At 50.3% G+C, this 23811-nt stretch overlaps 1 protein-coding gene and 1 long non-coding RNA gene across 9 annotated transcripts in view; one reads left to right on the top strand and one right to left on the bottom strand.

Annotated features, from left to right (window-relative positions):
- The window catches only part of TRAF3IP1 (TRAF3 interacting protein 1), a 65583-nt gene extending 47634 nt beyond the window's left edge, over positions 1–17949 (bottom strand). For 2 of the 7 annotated variants that reach the window (XR_004819944.1, XM_035726568.1), the window contains exons 1-9: positions 17699–17948; positions 14357–14425; positions 13788–13949; positions 11801–11944; positions 11291–11698; positions 8149–8220; positions 7124–7199; positions 4671–4772; positions 3209–3304 (exon numbers count right to left, since the gene is read on the bottom strand). Coding sequence is in view for 6 of the 7 variants with exons in the window: in XM_035726568.1 (XP_035582461.1) it covers positions 3209–3304; positions 4671–4772; positions 7124–7199; positions 8149–8220; positions 11291–11698; positions 11801–11944; positions 13788–13949; positions 14357–14425; positions 17699–17821 (1252 nt within the window). In the remaining variant the exon portion in view is untranslated. Of the gene's footprint in view, positions 1–3208; positions 3305–4670; positions 4773–7123; positions 7200–8148; positions 8221–11290; positions 11699–11800; positions 11945–13787; positions 13950–14356; positions 14426–17698 lie in introns of all 7 variants that reach the window. The other 5 variants (XM_035726569.1, XM_035726571.1, XM_035726570.1 and 2 more) reach the window with 4 other exon arrangements.
- LOC113919478 lies at positions 16833–20692 on the top strand. 2 transcript variants are annotated; one of them, XR_004819945.1, is made up of 3 exons: positions 16833–16861; positions 19483–19567; positions 20201–20692. It is a non-coding gene; the product is annotated as an uncharacterized LOC113919478 (long non-coding RNA). The 2 variants fall into 2 exon arrangements; XR_003519018.2 differs by lacking the exon at positions 16833–16861 and adding an exon at positions 18015–18135.
- The last annotated feature ends 3119 nt before the right edge of the window (positions 20693–23811 follow it).

Here is a 23811-nt window from a genome sequence, read left to right as displayed (position 1 = left end):
AATATACAATCAATTCTTAATCATAGAGGGCAGACTAACCAGTCTGCCAAATAACAGCTTTAAAGAAAATAAATAATACACCCATAAAAAATAAAAATTATTATGAACTGGCAAAAAAATCTGTTGTCTGAATTATCGGTAATGAATGAACCTGGCAGGTAAGGATACGGGCCGTGGCGTCCTGATTTCCTAAGTTCCAGTGCCCCCAAGTGCCGCACCTTGAGCAGGCTCCTCGCCTCTTCGGAGCCATTTTGCCCCCAGCTTATGGTGCTATTGTAATGAGATCCTGTGCTTTATAAAGCAGGGAGCGCTGTGCCTGGCCAAGTGCCCCTCTGTCAGTTACCATCCCTGAAACTCACCAGGTACAGCCCACAACACAGCCGCAAGCAGCTTCCCACTATGCCCGTGTGCTGTGCAAATTTTAGTAGCACAGAGGTGCTAACTACATCCAAGTGTAAATGCTAACGAATAACCAGGCCTTAAAATGAGGGGCTCCACCTGGCCCAGCGATCAGTCTCAGCAACCTGTTATGGGATGCAAAACACTAGTGTATCCAGATAGGACACAAGATAAAGGCACAGCTTTGCCTATGTAGGGGTCAGAGCGAAGCCAGATGTTCCAACCCAAATCTAATGAGGACTTTAGATCAAACAGAAACAGGGGGAAAAGCGGGGGAGAGAGGAATGTCATAAGTGAAGCGACATCACAAGGAAATGGACGTGTCCAGAGGGTGGAACATTCTACAAGACAAGCAACCTCATCTCTTCCAAAGCCAGTGTGTGAGACTAAAAGCGCAAGGTGGGCGCACAGAGGGCGCACGGTGGGGGGGCGGGCTGTTGAGATTCGAGTCATTTAAAAAGACAAAAAAAGAATAAAAAATTTACAGTGTGTTCATCTTAATGGAATCCTGGTTTTGAAAAATAACACTTTTGAGTCACTAAGATTTCAATACTATTGGGGAACGGCAACCCTGCTGGAGACAACAGTGACGTGGCTGTGCCTGAGCATGTCTTCTTTGTTCTTTGAGCTGCAGGCTGAAGTATTTAAAGTGTTATGGTGTTTTTTGTTTTTTTTTTTTTTTAAAGACTTTATTCATTTATTTGACAGAGACACAGCGAGAGAGGGAACACAAGCAGGGGGAGTGGGGGAGGGAGAAGCAGGCCTCCCGCTGAGCAGGGAGCCTGATGTGGGACTTGATCCCAGGACCCTGGGACCATGACCTGAGCCAAAGGCAGACGCTTAATGACTGAGCCACCCAGGCGCCCCTGAAGTGTTACGGTGTTTTAATACACTTTGAAATCATTCATAAAAATACATGGCTCTAAATAAAGCACGTATGACGAGACATTAGAACCACTGAATCTGTGTGAGAGGTTGAAGGGTGCTCATCACTCTTCCTACTTCTCTGCATTTTTCATAATAAAAAACTTTACACGATAAAACAGACATGAGTGGCGGAACCCAAGCAAGGTGAAGACACATGGAGGCACAGGGTTCCAGGAGAACCCGGACCGTCAAACAACTGTGAAGAGAATGAGGCTCATCACACAGCGGGCATTCCGAGGGGGCAGGGAAGAAATGGTTCGTGTTTGAGAAAGAAGTGGGTAATTCCCCTGCTGAGCTCTTCAGCGTCCCTGAAAGACAAAGCACACGGCCGCCATCAGGTGCAGGCTGGCCAGGGCCCAGGTCTGCAGGCACATCGGGGGCACGGCGCAGCTTACAAGCACCAGCTCAAGGTGAAGGGCAAGCGCGAGGAAAGGCTCCCTGACCGACTCAGGCACTGGGTCTGGAAATCACACTCAACGAAAATCAGCAACTGTGACAACCGCTGACAAACCCTGAATCCCAGAAGTCAAATGGCTGGCAGCACAAGGTGACATCTGTGACTGGCATGACAGTGACGACAGGGGCCCAGGACCCATGCAATGTTAGGGGGAGGGGAGGAGGCGCCTACGGTCCCAGGACCACCTGGGGACAGGGTGCAGGACCCCTCTCTGGCCACTAGGTGGCACCAGGCTCTGCTCGAATGCCTGCCAAGCTCTCCACTGAGAACCACGGGTGTTGCAGGGTTCCGGCTCCCGGGACACTGAGCTGTACCTAGTGTCTACAAAGTGAGGATGCATGTCTGAATAACCACTGCACTTTATTTTAAATCCATGTTACCATCTCAGGATGACATGCCTCACCTGACGTAGGGCTCGCGGTCACTAAAGAGGGATCTACAAAGCAGATCCAGTAGGCACACATGGGACACACCAGCCACTTTATGGACAGATCTCACTGAGTCTCAAGGCGGGTGTTTTTAGACCCACCTACCACGAGGTCACTGTGGCTCAGAGAACGTACCCATGAAGCTAGCTCAAGGCCAAGAGGCGGGCAAACGTGAGGAACGGGATCTTCCCACTGGCCTGGGCTGCAGGCAGATCTGCCCACACGGGCAGCACAACCCAGGCCCTCTCCTGCCGCACAGGGACTGCCTGGTGCTTCCCTGCTCGGACCGGGCTGGACCGGCCCACAGCTGGGAGAGGCTTCCGCAGGGAGGAAACACATACACTCTCACAAGATGTGGGCGAACTGCACCGTGCAAGCCCGCGGTGAAGTGTTCCTCAGTGAGAACCCATCCCGCTCCCGTTCAGCACCTCCCAGTCGGTCACCCCACACCGCTGAGGAACTAGATAAACCACGGAAGGCTGACCTGCTTGGACTAAGATCAGTCAAGACCACCTTTTAAGAGGCCTGCCTTTTAGGCTGTGCCCCTGCTGAGCCAAGGATGCAGCCGGCAAACACAGCTGCTCTCGAGCTCAACTTCTTAAAGGGAAAGCACTCGCTCACATACAAAGATGTTAAAATCCTTAAAATCTTTATTATGGGTCATTTTCTTAATACAACACAGCAGAGCAGGATGGGAGAGCTGAACGACCATTTCTCTGACCACCCACATCATTTTGCAAAAATCCAACAGCAAGATAAAGAAAGCATCTTGATCTAGATGCGAAAGTAAGTTACACATAGAAAGGCATGTAAAAGTTAACTAAAACTGAGTTAATATTCTTTAACATATAATTTAGCAAATTAGAGCAAGTGGCATATAAGTCATTTCTGATCTTCACTATCTCTTGGTTAGAATAAAATATATAACTATGCTGAGAGGTAAATATTTCTTATCAAGGTGGTGAGGAATGTAAACTAAAGAATACCTTTTTCTTACCGATTTCTGAAGTTGCAGTTTCCTGATCTGCTTCATGATTTAATCCAGACATTACGGGATCTAACATTTTAGCTGAAATAGTATCTTCCTTTCTTCCTGACGTAAAATGGTTAACGACAGATTAAAACACTGTAGAAGTTTTTGTATGCGGGTGCTCTGGTCGGGACAAACGGGTTTACACCAGGCTCACAGGAGGCCCCCCCACCGCCGCTCCTCCCTCCCAGGGCTCTCCGAGCAGGACCCTGTGGGTCCTGGCCAGCTCTGGGGTCCACCATCTTTATCTCCACACTCCCCTACACCAGTTTCACCTGGATCTTCACGTGACGGCAGGAAAGACCACCATGTAAAAAACCCCAACTTCTTTGATTTCACCTGCAGTTGCCCCAGCTCCCTCCCTGAATGGCAGGCCTCCCGCTCCGCTCTTGTCCTGACACACACATTGGGCTGCACCGCGGGCACCTCAACCCCACCTGTGGGAAACTGAATGCGTGGCGTTGTCCCCCATCCCAGCAACTGGCTTCTCCCAAAGCCTTCGCACTCCAGCAACAGCACCACGTGGCTGCCCAGACCCCTCCACGGATCTTCTCGCTGTGCCCTCTCCTAACAAGGGCCACCCAGTCACCCAGCGACTCTGTCATCCCTTCCAACAAACACATCCTCACCTGTGACACTCGGGTCCCGGCCGTCAGTCTCAACGGGACGTGAACTGCTGTCCAGCCTCTACACTTGCCTCCCCGCACTCTGAACAGGGGACGCTGCTAACACCGTCAAATCACGCCTCTGTCCTGCTTACTGTCCTCCAAGGACTTCGGCTCACACTCACTACAAAACTCTCGGCCTCCGTGGCCCCAGACCTCGGGCCTCTGCCTGTTCGTGCGGCCTCTCCTATCCCTTCGCCCCCCGCCCAGCCTCACTGCTGCGCCTCCTGCCACTCAAACAGGCAAGCCTGTCGCCAGCTCAGGGCCCCTGCCCATTCCTGGACACGTGCATGTCCTCCTTCACCCTAGTCAACTCCCTGTCCAGACGTCCCTCCTCAGAGCCCCTCTGCCCGTGCACCCGCCCCTACATCCCCACCCCTCTTGGCTACTTTTTCCATCAGAAGACTCATCGCTAACATGGAAGTGTACACCCTGTGGTCTCTTGATTATCTGACTTGTCCCTCCACATTATGTGCCCCAGAAGGGCAGGTACGCCATAAATATCTGCAGAACAAATAAAGGAAGACTCAAGGGGACAATCCCAGCCCGTGACTGACTTGTAGGAAATGGGCAGGTGGCTGGGGTGGCCCCAGAGCTCAGCAGGCAGGGCTTACGTGCCCTTCTGCCCCTGCTCCGCTCTGGGTCCAGGCCCCATGTCCAGCAGGGCTCCACCCACAGGGCTCCACCAGCTCGGTGGTCAAAGGGAAGCAAAGGTTCCGACTCCCCGACATTCGCGGCCTCGACTGGGGCCTGCGTCGCCTTACCGAGCTGTTTCACGGCATGTTCCTTCTTAGCTTTACGGTAGGAAGAGTTATGTTCTTTTTCAGGGGAAAGACTATTTTCAGTGGTTCTAGAGTCCCTTCTTCCTGATATGAAATTGCATAACGAAAGTTTGTATTAAGCTTAATTTGTAATGCTGCATAGTATACTCACTCATAGTACATTATTCTGCTACAATGTGCTACTTAATAATAAGCCAAAAGTATCATATTCTTATGAAGAAACTTTTTTGGATTCTATGGAGATTCTAGAATAGCTTTAAGATTCTAAATATGTTTAACAAACATGACACCCCGCACTCTAATAAATGCAAGGCTTCTCCCCTCGGGCAGAACATGGAGGTCCTGTGCCTCCTACACCTTCTGAATGCTGGACATTCGCCCAAATGTGGCCCATTTCAGTAAGGCAGAAGATCGGAGTGGAGCACCAGCCCCGCTGGGTGAGGATGTGCGGTGAGGTCCACGCCCAGCTCGCCGGCAGGGAAGGAAAGAGTCCACGAGCTTATCGACAGCTGGGGAAAGCTAGTCTCAGAAAGCCTGCAAACCTCTGTAATTCTCTCTCTAAGAGGCCACAGGAAAGGAGCCCTATGGCACAAGCTCGCCAGCAAACTCGGACGCACACATCCCGAGTTATTAGGAAAAAAGACAATAACAACTGTCCGTTTACAAAAAAATCACAACTCGACAGAAGAACTGCGGGCTAAGATTGAACACAAGGTGAGGTTTGCGGTGCAGTGACCACAGTCCATGATGCGTCTATGCTCCAACAATCATCACTAAGAAACAGGGAAGGGAAAGAAGATGCCATCTCTAAACAAACTAAAAACAAACTGTCGTGACCCGTGACTAACAGACACAGCCCAGCACATGCATAGGGAGACTCCCATACTGACTTGGAATCAGAAGTATCCAATCTTCCCCAAATAACAAAAGCGTAAGTTTAACATGAGTCCAACTCAATCCTGATAAATTTATTAGTTCTGTTTGTGGGGGGGAGATTCTTTGACTCAATGCTTTTATAAATAATCTGGAAGAGTAAGCACATAAAAAGGCTTAAAATTAATGATTCTGGAACACTTGGTGAGTTACTCTGAAATGGAGAGCATCACCTTACACCATGTATTAAAATAAGAAATAACTAAAAAGATTAAATATATAAACGCATGACAAAACACAAATCTTCATCTCTCAAATCTCTGGACAAACTACAAAAAAAAAAAAAAAGACTGGCCATTTCCAGTGCATAAAAATTAAACACTCAGGCAAATCAGGAACTAACATAATGAACAGAAATGAACTGGGGCAGGGGGGGGGGGACAAACACTTATTTAAAAACTGGCGGATGTCCTTAACATACAGTGAGCTTGTGCCGATTAAGAACAACACTGAAACGGCTCACAGCAGTGAGGGATCCCACAAAGAACAGACAAGCCCGAGGAGCCAATACAAATTACACACATAAAAATGCACAATTTCACTAGCAATTCAAAAGAGATAGCACTGTTCGTTTTTCCCCTCCCAGACTCAGCAGCAAGCCTTGGACACCGTGGAAAAGGTGTAGGGGACACGGTCGGCACACCCTGCAGCCGACACTGCCAACATCCTGTCCCCAGAGATGCCCGCAGAGGGACAAGCTCATGAAAGCCTCACGTACTATTCTGAAGTGGGGCTTTCTGTCTCAGTGTAACGTCCAAATGAGAAATCCCAACTGCGGCACTCCTGCCATACTGCTCTAACTCTTACCATTTAGGAAAAGGACAATGTTTCAGACACTACCACCGCTCAAAGTAAGCTCACACTTCACCTGAAAACCTGCAACACTACCGGCCCCCAGCAGTACCTGCCCGCCCTGGACAGACCCCCCAGTCCGGCTTGTCAGTCGGGCTGAACCGGTGCTACTCGGGCAAACCCCCGGCCAGGCCTGTTCGCCTCAACCTCAGCTCTCAGTAGCACGACTCCCAAGGATCGGTCCTGCTGTTTTTTAAATGCATGAACATCACCCATGAGCAGGATGCTCTTGCTGGCCACCGAGTCAGGATTACTTTCAGCCTACCACTTCAAATGACAAGAGTCAATGAAACATGGGTGACTGATAACCATTTCTGGAAAATTAAAATTCGATCACATCTTTTAGATAGCAACAGATCTCCAGCAAAGAGGTGCTACTACCAGCCGCTGGTGTCACGGGCTCACACACGTACGCACAGATGTGTGCGTGTGTGTGTGTGTGTGTGTGTGTGTGAGAGAGAGAGAGAGAGAGAGAGAGAGAGAGAGAGAGAGAGAGAGAGAGAGAGAGAGACATATCTTCACCCTTTTCACATAGTCTTTGTTTATCCCCCCAATGGCAGACCTGCCTTCTAGCCACAAGATATTTTTTCTACCAGATACTGTGATTAATACCCATATTTTCAGCTCCTTATATGATAAATTTGCAGTACCTTCCACTGAATTTTTGGATCGCCGTTTTGATGGTTTTGTTGTCACTGACCTGGATGCTCTAGTGGAAATCTCAGTCTTAAAGAAAAGAGAATGGAAAAGAATTAGTTGATGCATGACACAGCAGTGCCTTGAGTAGATTTACTAGTCAAGCTCTGCTCAAGGAAGAACAAAGAGGAAACAGAACACCACCCTCTGCTAAAGAGGAATGGATTCCAGCTGAGCACGGCTCAGCACCCCAGGCCTGAGGGTGAAGAGAGGACACTCAGACTTCCTTCACTCTAAATTCGGAAATCCGTCTTTCTGCAAAGCTCTCCAAAGCCCAGCAATCCACCAACCACACCGAGAAGCACGGTCTTATCAGATGTGTTTTTGAGGAACTCCATCTCCCTTGCTATATGCTAATTCCTCGCATGCATCTGTGACAATTCCGAGTGCAAACATACACACATTTAAACAGAGCACACACCAGCCACAAGGTTTTGCTCAGCCTGCCATAATGCCCTCCTAACTGGCCTCTCATCCTCCACACCACACCTGGTCCGTCCTTCCCTGCAGCTGCCTGGACACGTTCTCTAAAATGCAAAGTGCTTTAGGAAAGTTGGGCTAAGTCTAACCTCCACGGCCTGGAGACAGGGAGATGATGTGGCCCAGCCTCGGCTGCGCCCCAGCCACAGGACATGCACCACGGGGCCCCACACAGGCCAAGCAGAGCTCAGAGGGATGCCTCCAGCACCTCAGCTGTCCCAGTCTGCCTGGTGACTGGATCCTCTCCCAGACTCATCTGAAGCTCCACCAGACCCTCTCCCAAATGATTCCCCCATCCCTTTGTACCCCATATGTCATACCTGTCAAACAAGTGTATGAGGAAAGCCCGGAGCCCAGCACAGAAGCCGGGGCTCACGCGTGACCCTGCGCCACGTCCCCACCCCCGGGTCTCCACAGACTAGAAGAGACCACAGCATGGCAGTCGCCACGTCAACACAGCCACAGTTTATGTCCCTTGAAATTATTTTTTAAAGTTTACCTCTGTTTCAGCTTTGGAATCTTTCAAAGATCCATCTGGCAGCTTTTTAGACACCTCCCCTGAGCTTGAGGACTGTTAAGAAAAAAAATTGTCACATTCTAGAATGATTCAAATCTATTACATCCAAAAACACATCAAGGTGCCAGATGTTTCTAGCTGAGCAGCAGCGAGACCACCCTTCCCTTAAGAGCACCCATCCCACTCCAGGCCTGAGTATCTGCAGCTGGTATGCAGCCCTCATCCCAAAGGGCTGTCTGGATCATTCCTGGTGGGGCAGACCGGGGGCACAGGGGCTCGGGGCAGCGCCTCCCAGGAAGCTATGGAATAGTGGGGCACATGGGATGCCCACCTGAGGCCAAACCTCTTGGAAACGCCCAGTTAAACATGGGGAATCTGAAAGTGTGGGAAGGAGTGAACAGGAGAAACTACCAGCCACCATGGAAACATGGCCCCTGCTCATTCTGGGCCAGGAGGGTGGGGGGCACTTTCCAATGGAGGGTTCTTGTCAAGCAAAAGCTTCAGACTCTCCATCAGGAAATACTCCCGAGGGTGCAGAGAAAGGGGAACCCTCCTACACTATTGGTGGGAATGGAAGCTGGTGCAGCCACTCTGGAAAACAGTATGGAGGTTCCTCAAAAAGTTGAAAATAGAGCTACCCTACAACCCAGCAATTGCACTACTGGGTATTTACCCCAAAGATACAAATGTAGGGATCCGAAGGGGCACCTGCACCCCAATGTTTATAGCAGCAATGTCCACAATAGCCAAACCATGGAAAGAGCCTAGATGTCCATCAACAGAGGAATGGATAAAGAAGACACACACACACACACACACACACACACACACACACACACACACACACACACACACACACACACACTGGAATATTACTCAGCCATCAAAAAGAATGAAATCTTGCCATTTGCAATGACGTGGATGGAACTAGAGAATATTATGCTGAGCGAAATAAGTCAATCAGAGAAAGACAATTATCATATGATCTAACTGATACATGGAATTTGAGAAACAAGGCAGAGGATCATAGGGGAAGGGAGGGAAAAATGAAACAAGACGAAACCAGAGAAAACAACAAACCATAGACTCTTAATCTCAGGAAGCAAACTGAGGGTTGCTGGAGTGGAGGGGGGCAGGAGAGACGGGGTGGCTGGGTGACAGACACTGGGGAGGGTATGTATTGTGGGGAGCGCTGTGTATTGTGTAAGACTGATGAATCACAGACCTGTACCCCTAAAACAAATAATACATTACTTGTTAATAGAAAAATTTTATAAACAAATAAATAAATAAATTTTGAGGTGTTAAAAAAAGGGGTGGGAAATACTCCTGAAAGGAAGTACAGGAAACTTGGGAGCCCTAGCTCATAGCTACAGTCAAGTCTCTGACCGACATGTCCTAATGTAAGGACTAGACGAGGCTAGACCTCAGACCCTGTGCCCCATGAAGACTGAAAAGCAAGGGATGACTGTCGAGTTCAACACTGATGCGTTTCCCTAACTTCTGCTGGAGGCGCCAGGCTGTGCACAGCCTAACCCGCCACCCCCTTAAGGGTGAGGGGCACCGCACACACTGCCCAGATACCTGGTCCTTTACTGCCACACCTGACACTCTGCACACACCTACTACTTCACCTTCTCTTCATACACAGCCTGAGAGGGGTTGAGAAGGTCCCAGCATCGTCTCTTCCAGATGGGAATTGAATGGAGGAGAATCAAGGGATCTCAGGGTGAAGACCAGCAGAGGCGGATTAGAAGGGAATCTCTGCCTCCCCAGAGCCTCCCTGGGAGGTGGCCCACATGGGGTGTCCTTGCCACTGGCAAGCGCTGCCCCCCAGATGCCGCCCCATGGAAGAGCTGACCCAGCAAAACCACCACGAAAGATCTACGCAAAGCCGACTTCGGGGGAACGCGGACCAGCTCTGAGCAGAGGCACAGGCCCTGCGCCCTGGTCTCACACGCTCGAAGCCAAGCTGTCACTGCCGCTAGGCTCCAGAATCCCACAGACCCCCCCCCCATAAAAACTTCTCTTTGGAATTAGCTTTCTATTAAAAACAGTCCTCACAACATCAGCAATTTTAGTGAACGTAATGCATGGGAAACTTCGTCTGAAAACCTGGAGGGCTGAGGTTATCCCACTCGGTGGCTGCCTCACACCAGGAAAATACACGAGAGCACACTAGTGCCTCAGACAATTCAGGTTGGTGCGAAACGCTTTTTCTTAGACCTCTACAAAGAGACAAAAGATGGGGAACGCCTTTGGTATTCCTAAAACTCCTAAAGGAAGCCCGGTTTTCGTGACCTGTCTCACAGGTTCCGTTACTCTAGGGCATTCATGGGAGACCGTGAGGCTCTCTAAGGGTCAGTCCCGTGGCCCCTCACCCCCTGATATTGTCACACACTGAGACACAATGCCACAGAGCCAGGTGCACGAGCCACGAGTGCCAGGGCAGCCCTCGCCCCTTCCCACGCTGCTGCATCACGTGAGCGGACCTTGAACCTTTCCAGACCTCCGCTCCCTCCTTCCTAGCAGCTGGGGACCAAGAGATTTCCACAGCCTTCCGGAGACACTGCATAATATGCTGTCCCCACAAGAACAGGGGTGAGCAGCGCCAGCCCTGATGGAGACCTGAACTATCTACAGTGACCCCAAGAGTAACTTGCACATTTAGAAAACACAAACCAAACACATTTTCTGGCCAATCATAAATTTACCTGAAAATTTAACTAAACAAAAATTACAGTAACAGAAGCCTTGTATGTATCTGCTAACGCCCACGAGACTGAAAGAGGAGCCCTGAGCCTCGGTAAACTCAGCTGTGCCAGGAGCATGCACACGACCGGGGCAGCTCGGAAGGACCCCCTCGTGCCGCTACAGAATGGGCCCCCGTCCTCAGAACACAGCCCAATGCACACACGCAGCCCGAGGCGAGAGCGGTGCACCTCGGAACCCCAGCAAAAACTGGGGTCGGTTTGGGTTTCTGCTGGGCATGCCCGAGCGGCTCCACTTCACCGCGGTGCCAGAGGGCAGCAGAGTCCCAGTCACGCGGTGACAAAGACGGGAAACACCTTCAAGAACACCACAAAGTCCTCTGAGAGACAGAGGTTTTGAAGCGGGACGTTACCTTTCCGTCGGGGTTGCCGAGCTCTCTGGCCTTCTCCCTGTCCGGGCCTCGGGAGTGCCCCCCGTCCTGCACCCTCCGCCTGTCCCTGCCCCGGGCCTTGTCCCGCTCGCGCTCCCTGTCCCGCTCTTTCGCCCTCTCTTTCTCCTTTCCACTCTCGCTCCTCTTCTCCCCCGCGCGGGCCAGGTCTCTGTCGTGGTCCCTATCGCCTCGGTCTCTGTCCTGCTTGGCCCGGTTTCTGGCTCGCTCTCTCTCCCCCTCCCGGTGCCTGTCTCGCTCAGGATCTTTATGTCTGTCACGGTCGTTCTCCTTCGTCTTCTCCTTCTCCTTCGCTTCGCTTTCTTCCCTCACTTCTTTCTGTTTTTGATCTCTGCTTGTACTTCTCTCGTTTATGTCAGAGTTCCTTTTATCCTGGAAAGAAGGTCAAACAACAATATCACTCACAAATGTCTTCACCTGAACTATAAAAAGACTCATTATTTCATTTTTGAATATGTGCAATTTGCAAGTCACCTCTTTATCTTTATGAACTCTGGGCTCTTCTTCTCGTGCATTCTTATTGTCCAATTCCTGAGCTTTTGACGTCAGTGAGGTCCTTCCCTTCAGGTCCCCCTTCTCTCCAGCTAACACTCTCTTCACCGCCTCGTCGCTGGAGAGCTTGCGGGCCGAATGGGAGGAAATGAAACACACAGTGAAAATGAGATCAGCACAAGTGACAAATGTGAGCATCTGCATTCACAGACGGTTCACTAAACACGTTAAACACGTGGACGTGAAAGTCAAAGGATAAAACATTAGAAGGAAATGCTGTCACCACCAAGTACAGCATCCCTCCGACACTTCACACGTGAGCAGCAGAGCCGACCCTAGCGAAGCGAATCGCACTTCAATCCCCCAAGCTGTCGAGTGTGGACGTGTGTGTCGTTCTAGGACAGCACAGCGCTGTGCGCGACCCCACAGATGCCTTACACCTCTCACAGGGTCAGAGGCCCGGCACCGACGGGGCCTCACAGAATGATCTAACTCAAGCTCCATCACACGCCAAAACCCTTCCACAGCATCCCTGACTCTGCACAGAAGCTTTGAACACCTCCAGGCAGGAATCCCACGCGCTCACACACTCATCCCACGAGGACGCACTGAGTGACCATCACTCCCCAGGCACTAGACGGCCAGGTTGAGGACACCCTGTGTATCGGGGGAGAGGCCAGATGCAGCAGTTAAACATCAGTGTGCCTAAGCCAGCATGGGAGAGAGGAGAGGCCAGGGCTCCCGGACCAGCAACCGATCCCCCACTGCTTCCAGACAAAGAAATGAGGGGGCCTGACCACTGCAAGGGGCCTCAGGGTGCAGGCACGGGTGCAGGAGCTAAGAAAGAACTGGAGGGGAGGGCGTAGCCACAGCTCTTGAGGATGCTTGTGAGCCATGCCACAGAGCTGGCTGGGCCCAGAGGCAACAGGAAGCTGGCAAAGGATTCAGCAGGGAAGACGGGAGTCAAATGTGTTTTGAAAGAGCAGTAACAGGAAGGATGCAGGGGTGGGGACTGGGTACGGAAGCCAGGGCACTGGCAAAATCAGCTGCGTGCCTCTGAGCCTGAGATCTGGATGCAGACCAGGGCAAGACTCTCTCGAGGCCTCCTTGGAGCCACCACCTCCCACCCCCGCCCCTGCCATGTGGGCTGAAACCCACCCTCTTTCCCATTTTGGTAACACGGAAGGTTAGCCCCAGCCCACAACCCAACAGGCACACGAAAGGCTGTATTAGCTATGCCCTCTGCCCTCAGGGGCGATGCGGCTCCCACAAAAAAGAAAGGCCCTGGAGACGCCCTGCTGGCACCGCCAAACCTAGATGTCCTCCGGCGTCCCTAGTGAGGACAGCCCAGGCTGGATCTAAGCAGAGATGCCAAGTTTCCAACCCACAGTGAGGATCTCAGGAAGCAGCGAATCAGTCCCTATACAAGAGACTCAGGATTGCTTTGAAGGAGGCACAGCTCTGCTGTCAATAGCCAGGAGGGAAAGAGGGACCAGAAGAACAGAGTGCAGGGGGGAGGGAGGAGAGTGGAAGGAAGGAATGGAAGGAAAGAAGCAGACACTGGAGGCTGGAAAGGCAGGAAGAGAACAGGAGCATCCCATAAGCCCCGAAGAAGCAGCACAGCAGGTCCTCCAGCCCCCAGACCCTGCCCTGGAAGGAGGCCCAAAAGGAGAAGGCAGGCAGGGCTTGGCTGCCGGGCATGCTGCCCCCTGCCCCTGCCCCTGCCCCAAGAGCCAGTGTCTGTGAAGTTCCCTTGTTCATACTTAGCGCTTGAAGAACTTGTGCGTGGCGTACCTTTGTTTAACTGTATAGTTTTAATCACCCCTTCTGGAACTCTGAGGCTCCAAAGCACTTGGCAGACACCACCAAACACTCCTTCCTGAGACACTGCCCACTACCCTGCGGTCGCCTACCATCCCGTCTTGTCTTTCAGGACTGCTGGGTCTAAACTCTGGCACCTCCGCATTACCTTGCTGAGACAGCATTTTCCAATTCTCTGGAGCAGCTCGTTTGTTCTTTCAGGCTCGTGCCCTGCCACGATCCGCGCTGGTTTTGCGGACAGTGGCTCTCCTGAAACCATCACCACCACGTCTATGGCCTTCTGAAGGAAGCTAATTTTTGCATCTTTATCCTGAAAGATTTCCATTTAAAATACAAATAAAAAGTACTTCCAAAAAAGTTTCCACCATCCTCGGTATGCTCAACAGGCACAGTTACTATTTATATCATGTCAGATTTAGAAATACTAACTCTTTGTAACAAAAGAAAAACAATTAATTAAAGCTTTTAATTTTAGCTGGTAGTAGGCTAGCAGGAACCTTTAAAACACTAGTTCCATTTCTCAGTGGATAAAATTAGCATGATACGCAGTTGGCAAAAATAAGAAAATGAAATGAGAAAGGGTATACCACAATTCACGAATTAATCAACCTTGTATTTCAACACGCATCAGCATATAAACAACACACATCCAGTTCACAGCTTACAGAAAACCCACTTGTTAGGGTGAGGGGCAACACCCCCCCGCCCCAAGCCTACCTTAACATTATCGGACTTCAGCTCAGCGTCTGTGTAGAGACCCTTCATGAAACCGGTCATCCTAATCACCTTCAAAAGATCAAGGGCGTGGTCAGCACCTCACAGGGCAGCCTCTTCATCACCCTCAGCCCCTGAACCCCACTCTGTCAGGAGCTATTGGAGTCCGTCCATATCCAGGATTTAATTCCTTCATTTACTCAACAAGCTTTTGAGTGTCTACTATATGGGAGGCCTTTTACCAGGCAGAAGCCAGCCTGGAAGTACAAACAGGTAAACACCTCAAAGACTTGCGGGGTGCCAAGGGAGCACGGGATCAGTCCCTAATCCAAACACAGGAGGGGCGAGGGTGTCAGAGGAAGTGTCCCAGAAGACATGGTATCTACACCGAGACCACAGGCTAGGTGGGGGGCGGGGGTGTTTAGGACCCATGTCCCAGGCTAAACCATCCCTGCAAAAGGTCCTGGGCCCAGAGGGTCCAGTTCAGGGAGCAAAAAAAGTTCAGGGCAGGAGGAGCCTGAGGCCAGAGTCCAGCGGGGCCAGAGTCAGGCAGGGCCTGACCCAGATGGCCTTCAAAGACACTCAGGAATACGGACTTTGGCCTAAGGACCACGAGGAGGCCCTGAAAGGTTCAGAGGCAGGGGGACAGCATCTTACAAGGGTCACTCAAGCCCAGTGGAGAGAATGGATTCTGGAAAGAACAGGAATTTCTCAGCCTGGGTTTCTGAACCTGGATGGAAAGGTCTTTCTCCTCACTCACTTGCTACAACAAGGGGGTGCTCTGTGCAACTGTCACTTTTGTTCTCTCCCTGCCTGTCCCTCCCCTCAGTCAACCTGTAGCTCCCCATTACCCTGAATCAGCTTTAGGGGTGGCGATCTTCCCTGTTCCTCCCCACACCCACACACAGCCAGGTTCCAAGTTCTCTCAGACCAGAGTTTTTCAAAATGCAAGAAGTCGCTGTAAAATCAACATAATGGGTTGGGTAGCAATGAGTTTTTTGTTTTTGTTTTTGTTTTTTTCAAAAAAGAGAAAAGAAAAGAAAACAAAACACCAGCTGCATTGTATGTAGGAAGCATGAATACACCTATATGTATATGTCCTGGATGGGTATAAAGCATATGTATTAGTGCAAGACATGTTTGTTGGAAAAAAGACAGTCCCATGCTAACATCAGGCTATTTCTCTGAGACCAAGCACACCTCACTACTAATGAAACTGGCTCTCATTCCTCATCAACTACCTAAGAGTTGTGCTATTATTTCTCCTGAGAAGACAGGTGGAATATTAAGAGTATCCTGCACTGAATATTCCTAGAGCCTTTTCATTTTGTGTCTTCTGGGGTCTTCCTACTTTGCTGGCAGTTAAAATTGTGAGCAATACTTTTAAGGGACAAGAAACACTAACCTTCTAAGATCAATGCTTTGATTTATGAAGGAGACAGAGTTAGTTTAGCTGTAACTAAATTACCAATATGGTGACTTGTGAAAACAATACTCAAAGAGAGTTAAGAATTTTCAGGAGGCTCTTCACCTCTGACCGGAAAATGCTTTCCAATATGCCAATCATTCTAATACCCTTAACAAGTAGGTGACAATTAACATATTTACCTTTACATAGGCAGAGAAATTAATTTCAGCATTAGATTAGGAAAAAAACCACTGGTTCCTGATTGGGAACGGGTAACCGCTTCCGCGCAGCCTGGCTACCGGTCCACCAGGTCAATTCCTGCTTGAATGTCCCCCCTCCTTCCCCACTCTGAGGCACTCTGACCTTCCAGGAGCCCCGTGCCACACCAAGACCCACAGGAGGAGGCCTATCCCCGCTACCTCCTCCCGGGCTCTCCATTCCAGTGGGGAGACAGGACTAACACAGAAGATAAAAGTGTGAGGGTATGGTGACAACTGCTGTAGTCAGGCAGGCTCACCTCCTGGCTAACTCACTTCTTCCCTTCTGGGTTCAGGGACGCTACCTGCCTACTTCATGGGTAAGGCAGCACATAGCCCAGCTCCCACCGGGCTCTCCTCACAGCCCCGTCCCTTCCCCAAATACTGTCCAAGACAGGTGGAAGCGTTGCCCCAGCTGCAGGAGGAGGTGGAGGCCAGACAAGACAGCGCAGGGATGTGTGTGGGATTCCAAAGAGTTCTAAGCACAATTAGGGTTTTCAACACAGAGGCACACGTTATAAACTAAGTTGAGACAGCAAATGATAAAGCAAAGCTTGTGGAGAATAATACACCCAACCTGTTGGAAAGAGTTAAGAAATGAAGTTTGAGGAACGATATGCAGAGCCCTCGGAAGTCTGCAAGTTCAACCTGAGTCCTAACTCCCAAAGACCACACCCATGTTCCCGAGTTGAATACCCTTCTTAGATGCACCATGGAGATGAGTTACCAGGAGCCTAGACAGCCTCCTTCAACAACGAATGTGTGCTGTGCACCTTCTGTGTACCTTACCCAGCTCAGCTCTCCCAGGATATGGCAACAAACAAGTACTGTCTCCATCATTCGGTAAGTCACCATCCACAGGGGAAAAGTTACAACCAATCTCAACGGAGGTGAGGCGCCCTTCATCAGCCAATACCAACCTGCTCTTTTATAGTTTTCCCCTGTGGGTCCCACTACAACCACCTTCAATAAATTTATCCACGGGAATTTATTAAGCATCCAAAACGTGATCACCATGCCGAGCAGTGTGGAGAAAAAGTTGGTGGGGGGAGCCAAAAAATACAGTAATTCTCCAGCGATTTGTGATCACCTTTCACGAGCTAGGCACTGAAGGGGGAAAAAAAAAAACACACAGAAACGACTGGCGGGCAGGGTGGAAGAGTGTGCTAACAGATACAAGAGTAGTCTGGAAAGAAAGAATGCTCCCCGAGGGGCCGGAAGAGGCGGGCCAGCAGGGGTGAGGGCGAGGAACTCCATACAGAGGCACCGCAAAATTGGGCCCAGTGGGCGCTCCTCTGTCAGGGCCTGCGCTAGGCTATGGGAGGTGCGATTCTAACGCCAGCCCGGTTCCCGGCCCGGCCTGCACCCCGCACCTGGGCCCTGACTCTCGGCGGGCACCTGGGGCCCCGACCTCCGGCTCGCACCCCAGCCCGCACCCCGCATCTAGGCCCTGACCCTCACCCGGGGCCCGACCCACACCAGGACCCCGACCCTTGGCCCGCCACCCACCCCCCCGCCCTGACCCATACCTGGGGCCTCGACTCCGGCCCGCACCTGTGCCCTGACTCCCGGGGCCCCGACCCTTGGCCGGCACGGCGGCCCCCGGCCCGCACCTGGGTCCCGAGCCCCACCCGGGTCGCTGACCCTCGGCCCGCACCCGGCCTCCGGCACGGCGCCCACCTCGGTGATGATGTCGTGCAGGTAGCGGAACGGGGGCTTGCTCAGCAGCTTCTCCGTCAGCGGTGGCCTCCGGATCACCTTCCCCAGGGCCTCCTGCGTCCGCTTCACCACCGCGGCGTTCATGGCGGCGCCGCCCGCGCCCCCACCGGCCGGCAGAGCCTAAGCCGCGCTCCCCGGCCGCCGCCGGCCCCGCCGCCGCCGCCCTCCCCGGCCTCTACGCGCCGCTCGGGCTCCCATCCCACAGTGCACCGGAGTCGGCCACGGCGCGTGCGCGGGACGGCCGGCGCCCGTCGCCAGGGCGGCGCGGCCTTAGCAACGGACGCGCCGCAGCGCCTGGCTTCGCCCCTGCCCGCCGCGCGCGCTGCGAGAGATCTAGACCAAACGTCCTGCCCGCGCCTGGCAACCGGGACCAAGCCACGCCCTTATTCTTCTACCAGGTGTCCGTGATTCCGTCCACCTGTCTTCCACCCACCGTGCACTGGCTCACTGCAGAAATCCTTCCAGCAATTTGGAAGCTTTGTGACCTGTTTTTGGTTCTTTTTTTATAAAAAGATGCTGATTGCCCCTGCATTTTTAAATCTTTTTTTATTGACAAATAATTGACATATGGAACATTAGCTTCAAGTGTACGACATAATTATTTGATATTTGTATATATTGCAAAATGATGACCACAATAAGTCTAGTTAACATCCACCACCGTAGTTACAAAAAGTTTTTATTGTAATGAGAACTTTTAAGGTGTACTCTTAGCAACTTTCAAACATGTAACAGAATATTGTTAACTACTGTCACCATGCTGTACCTCATCTCCCCATGACTTACTTACTTTATAACTGGAAATTTGCACCTTTTGACCCCCTTCATCCATTTCGCTCTTGTAATTGTATCTTTATAACTTTTATTTACATTTATTTTTACCGTTTTCAATGTTCTTCATTCTTTGCATAGACTCGAATTTCCATGTGGCATCATGTTCCTCTGTCTGAAGAACTTCCTTTCTTTTAGCAAAGGTCAGCTGGCGATGAGTGCTGTCACCTTTCCTTTGTCTGAAAGTGTTTATTGCAACTTCACATTTGAAAGATTGTTTCACAGAGTATGCAAGCCCCTGTTAACTTTTTTTTTTCTTTCAGTACTTTACAGATTTTACTCCACTGGCTTCTGGATTACATAGTTTCTGAAGGGAAGTCTGCTCTAGTCCTTTGTTCTATGTATCTGGTTGCCTTCAAGATTTTCTTATCATTGGTTTTTGTAAATTTGCCCATGATGTATCTATCTAGCTGTGGGGGTTTTTTAACTTAAAATTTATATTTGGTTATTATTTATATGCGATAAGCCTCACCTATTTTAAGTATACTGGTTGATGTATTTATGTTACTGCCACCACAACCAAGATATAGAGCAGTTCATGCTCCCTCAAATATTTCCTCCTACTCATTTGCAATCTATCTCCTCCTTCACCCCAGCCCCAGGCAACCACTGATCCGCTTTCTGTCATTATTATTTTACCTTTTCCAGAGTTCCATATAAATGGAATCATACACTACATAGTCTTTTGTGTTTAATTCTTTCTCTTATAATGATTTTGAAATTCATCCATGGTGCTACATACATTAATATGTCATTCCTTTTTGTAGCTGAGTAGTGTTTCACAATACAATTTGTTTATCCATTCACCAGGTTATCGATACTTGGATTGCTTTTGAGTTTCGATTACCTATGAATAATGCTGCTGAGAGCATTCACATAAAGTCTGTGCCAACATAGTTTTCCTTTTGTTGCAGTTGCAAGGTTCTTGTCTCACAGAGCCGAAGAATGAATCTCTCGGACACAAAAAGGTGAAGTGAAGTGAAAGCTTATTAAGTGAAGGTAAGAACAGAAAGGAAAACTTTCTAGAGCGAGAGGGGTCCCGAGTGCGTTGCCACTGAGGGCTTTTATGGTCGGTCTTTTATTGAAAACTGACCAGGGAACTGAAATCTTGGCGCTTCTACCACTGATAGCACCATGTTTACCTCTCCTTTGAAGTTTCGTAGCTTTTAATGGTCAGTCTGTAACTGTCATAAAAATATCTTGTCTCTGACATTTGAGACAAAGGAGGTGGTCTGGTTATGTTCCCTTATCTCTGGTTTCTTACGCCTCAGCATTTTTCCGTATCTGGCATTTCTGTGAGCCTGGTCATGTACCCCACCCCTATCTCTCCCTACCTAGCCCCACCTGTCCCTTACGCACTTTCTCTTGGATAAATACCCAGGAGTGGCTTTTCTGGGTTGTATGTTAAGAATATGTTTAACTTTACAAGATGCTACCATGTTTTCAAACTGGTGGCATCATCTTTCATTCCCACCAGCAATGTATGTGATTTCTAGATGCTTCATATTCCTGCCAAGATGTGATAGGTCAGTCTTTTTTTTTTTTTTTTTTTTTTTAGTTCAGTCTTTTTAACTTCAGTCATTCTAGTCGTGGTATAATATCTTATTATGGTTTTAATTTGCATTTCTCTAGTGATTTGTGATTTTGAACTCTTTTCATATACTAATTGGATATTCATATGTATTCGGTGAAGATAGTCCTAAAGATGTATCCGGGCGTTCAATGAATCACTGCTGTGTGCTATGAAAATTAATAAAAGGGAACATGGTTCACCATATAGAATCAGGAGGCCAGCAGGAGGAGCTCTCATTCCCAGCACTGGTTATCAATTGCAGATCCAACAGGAACAGAAGGACCTTGCGCATGGATACTATTTTACCATCCCAGCCACAGGAAGACAAGTTGGCAACAGAGCAGCCAATGAGAGACAGTCACAGCTCAGCCCATGAGAAGCCACTTCCAGCTCCCAGTTTCCTTCCATGGACTTTTTGTTTGTAACCGCCCTCCCAACTCTCTCTTTCCTCTATAAAAGAGAATTTCTCCCCTTTGTTCTGGGGACTTGCCTATGGTTTTGCTGTAGCGTGCTTGTCCCTGAATTCTCTACTATTCCAGAGTAAACCCATTTTTGCTGGTAAAATAACTGACAGTTTTATTTTTAAGGTTAACAGTGCTCAGCACTGTCTAGGTACTGGGGACTTCATGGAGAACTATGTACCTTCTAGTAAGCAACATCCATACTGTCCTCTGCTGTCCACTGCTCCAGGGAACATCACTGTCCCTGCGGCTAGCTGCATCCAGGACCACATGAGCTGTGGTCACCCGGACAGAGGCCAGGCGAGCCACCAAAGCTCATAGCCCTCCAGCAGCGCTGACCTGACTTCTGTCCATACTTCACCACGTAAGCAGGCTGCCTGTCTGAGACTTTACTGAGAAGTTAGGAGCCACCTAAGAGGATGATGACCCAGAAGGGAAGAAATTTGGCAACACTCGCTGGATAGAGCTATTCCGTGGGGAAAAAGCACCCAGCAAATTTCACCCTCAGACGTGTTCCCTCCTGGGTGGCCCTGAGGTACTAGCCCTGCTCCCCAGCTTCCAGGTCTACTCCCTCGGCCAAAGCACCTCCATCCTCTGACCCCTGCTTGTCAGGTCTTCCTGACTTTCTAGAAACTCCACCACCTACGTATGTATCTCCCCAACTACCCCCTCTCTTTCGGCACTGGATGCTCCATTCCAGACTCATCCCAAGGCAGGGGCAGGAGAGTTCAATCCCTTGGAACAGTCCAGGGTGATGGGGGACACTGTGACTCAGGCTCCTCCCGGGGCTCCCAGATCTCCATTGTTCTCCTGATTGTCCACATATTTATCTTTATCACACACACACACACACACACACACACACATCCTGCTTCCCAAGAACGAATGTTCTCAAACAGTTCATCAAACTCCATGAAGAACAATAAAATAGTTTCCCAACTGTTTCATCATTTCTGAACATGCTTGTCCACACTGAAACTAATACTTCATATTCACATGGAGAACAATGGTAGCCTCCCTTCCCTGCCACTGCCTGGCCCCCCTCCAGCTTCCCTGGAAGTCTTCTAAATAGGGGGGTGGGCCATAGTGAGATTGTGTCCTTCTTCAGGGCTGGGCCCTTAGTTCATGAAGGCTGGCCCACAGCTCCAAAGTGACTAAGCCTTTAGGCAAAGCTGCACCAGCTTGCGGCCCTCCGGGTGTTAGGGAGAGAGGGGGTGGGATGTCATTCTCACAGGACGGTCAGGTAGAGCCCTTCGGGGGCCAGATACAGAGGATGCTGTGGTGTCTGAGAGCTAAAGTGTCCTGACCCAGATGTCTTCCCTGATCTGCTCACCGTGGCTGAGCTGGGAGCCCAGAGGCCCCTATGAGGAGCACCCACCTCTGAACTCTGAACATTGGCTGGGTGGACCTGAGTAAGGGTGGAGGGGGTTGAACTCAGGGAAGTCAATGACCCTGGTCTCTGACCTCAGGTGCCCTGCCTTCCCAGCAGACACTACCTAGCCCCCTTCCTCCAAAGTTCATGCTAGACAAAATCCTCCTCTGGGCCTGGGGCCATGGGACAGCTGTGACCAGCAATGGCTTGTCTATGACTGGTCAGTTACCCAGAGCAGTGAGGACAGGGGGTGTGGCCGCAGAGAGCTCTCTGGCCCCTGAAGGTCCACTGTGGATCCCAGCCAGTGCCCCATGAGGCCTGATTCTGGAAAGGAAGCAGAGTCACCAGACCCCACTGAGGACCTGTCTGAGGGAAGCAGGCCAGGGAGTGCGTGTGGCAGCCTCTGGGAAGGAACATGCTCCCCATCACATAGTGCATCCTCCTGAGGCCTCCCACTGCCCCTAGGCAAGTCCACGCCCTCCACACAGAGACTGACCGGGGCAGGGGTGCAAGGCCCTGGGAAAGCAGGGCCGACAAGACTCAGCTAAGGATTCCAGACTCCAAGAAAGAGACGTGGAACCACCTCAGGAGAGTGGGGAGCAGGAGGGGCCCAGGGGCCAGTGGGGAGTCTCCAGTTCAGGGGGCTGGTGGTTTTGGGGGCGGGTAGCTGAATCCCAGAGCACCTCAGGGTCATGTAAGGATTAGAGGAAAAGAGAACATAAAAAGAGTCATTCGTGAAAACAGACAAGTGATTACATAACTACAGAAAATCACAGTAGAGAGAATGTTTGAGACATAAAAAGCTGGCAGGAGATGCACTTGAAATAAGCAATTTCCAAATGAATGAAGAAGATGACAGAGGCCATGACTCACCCCATGAGAGAGAGCTCCACAAAGCAAGGGGCTTCCAGACCCTGCCTCTCCTCCCCTGAGAGGCAAACATTCCCAGAGACAAAGGCCCCGGGGGAGGGGGTGGGGTGGGGGAAGAGCCCAGGATGTGGGTCAGCCTGTGGGAAGGACTGGGCGAAAGGAGAAGTGGTCCAGAGCCTGGACACAGCCTCACCAGCCCTGGATCCAAGACTGAACTCCCTGGCAGGCTCAGGAAAGAAGGCACCAGTTTGCGGGGCCAGTCAAGTGCTTTGCTGTGTGCTGCCCTGGCTAAGCTGGAAGGTGACTGGCACCATGGTGTGAAGCCTGAGGGGCCGGGCGTGCAAGACCTTGTTCCCTCTTCTCCAACTGAGCCTGGACTAAAAGAAGACACAGCTTTCTTCCTAAGTTTGCTAAGATCATTTCTGCCTCAGGACCTTTGCACTTGCTGGTCCCTTTAACTGAATAAGAGTAACACTTATCTCCCAGATCTTCATATGGCTGGAAACTTGCCATTATTTGGGTCTCAGCTCACATGTGACCTCTCAGAAATATCAATGATAGACTACATCTGAATTCCCCAGCCTGTCATCATACCTTATTTCCTTTAAAGTACTTACCACTCTGTGAAAGTCATTTTTTATTCCTATCTGCCCTTTTGTTTTCTCTTTCCCCACCCCGATCACCCCCAGAAAGGGATTTCTATGAGTAGAGGGGCCTGGTTGATTTGCTTACCCCTGAGTCCCCTATACCTTCAACATCGTCAGACACATCCGGGCATTCAATAACTACTTACTGATGTTGAATAGACTATGCTCTTCTTAAAACTGCTCTTTCCAAAGGGCTCTTAATAATACGGTTTGTTTATACCATAATTTCAAATAAAAAAAATCAAACTCTAATGTTATGTAAAAAATGGGATCTCAGCAATGTTAAATGTCTGTGTGTGTGTGTGTGTGTGTGTGTGTGT

Source organism: Zalophus californianus, chromosome 3 (genome assembly GCF_009762305.2).
Source record: "Zalophus californianus isolate mZalCal1 chromosome 3, mZalCal1.pri.v2, whole genome shotgun sequence".
NCBI lineage: Eukaryota > Metazoa > Chordata > Mammalia > Carnivora > Otariidae > Zalophus > Zalophus californianus.
Note: the sequence above shows the minus strand (reverse complement) of the source record. Positions and strands in the feature narration are given on the sequence as shown.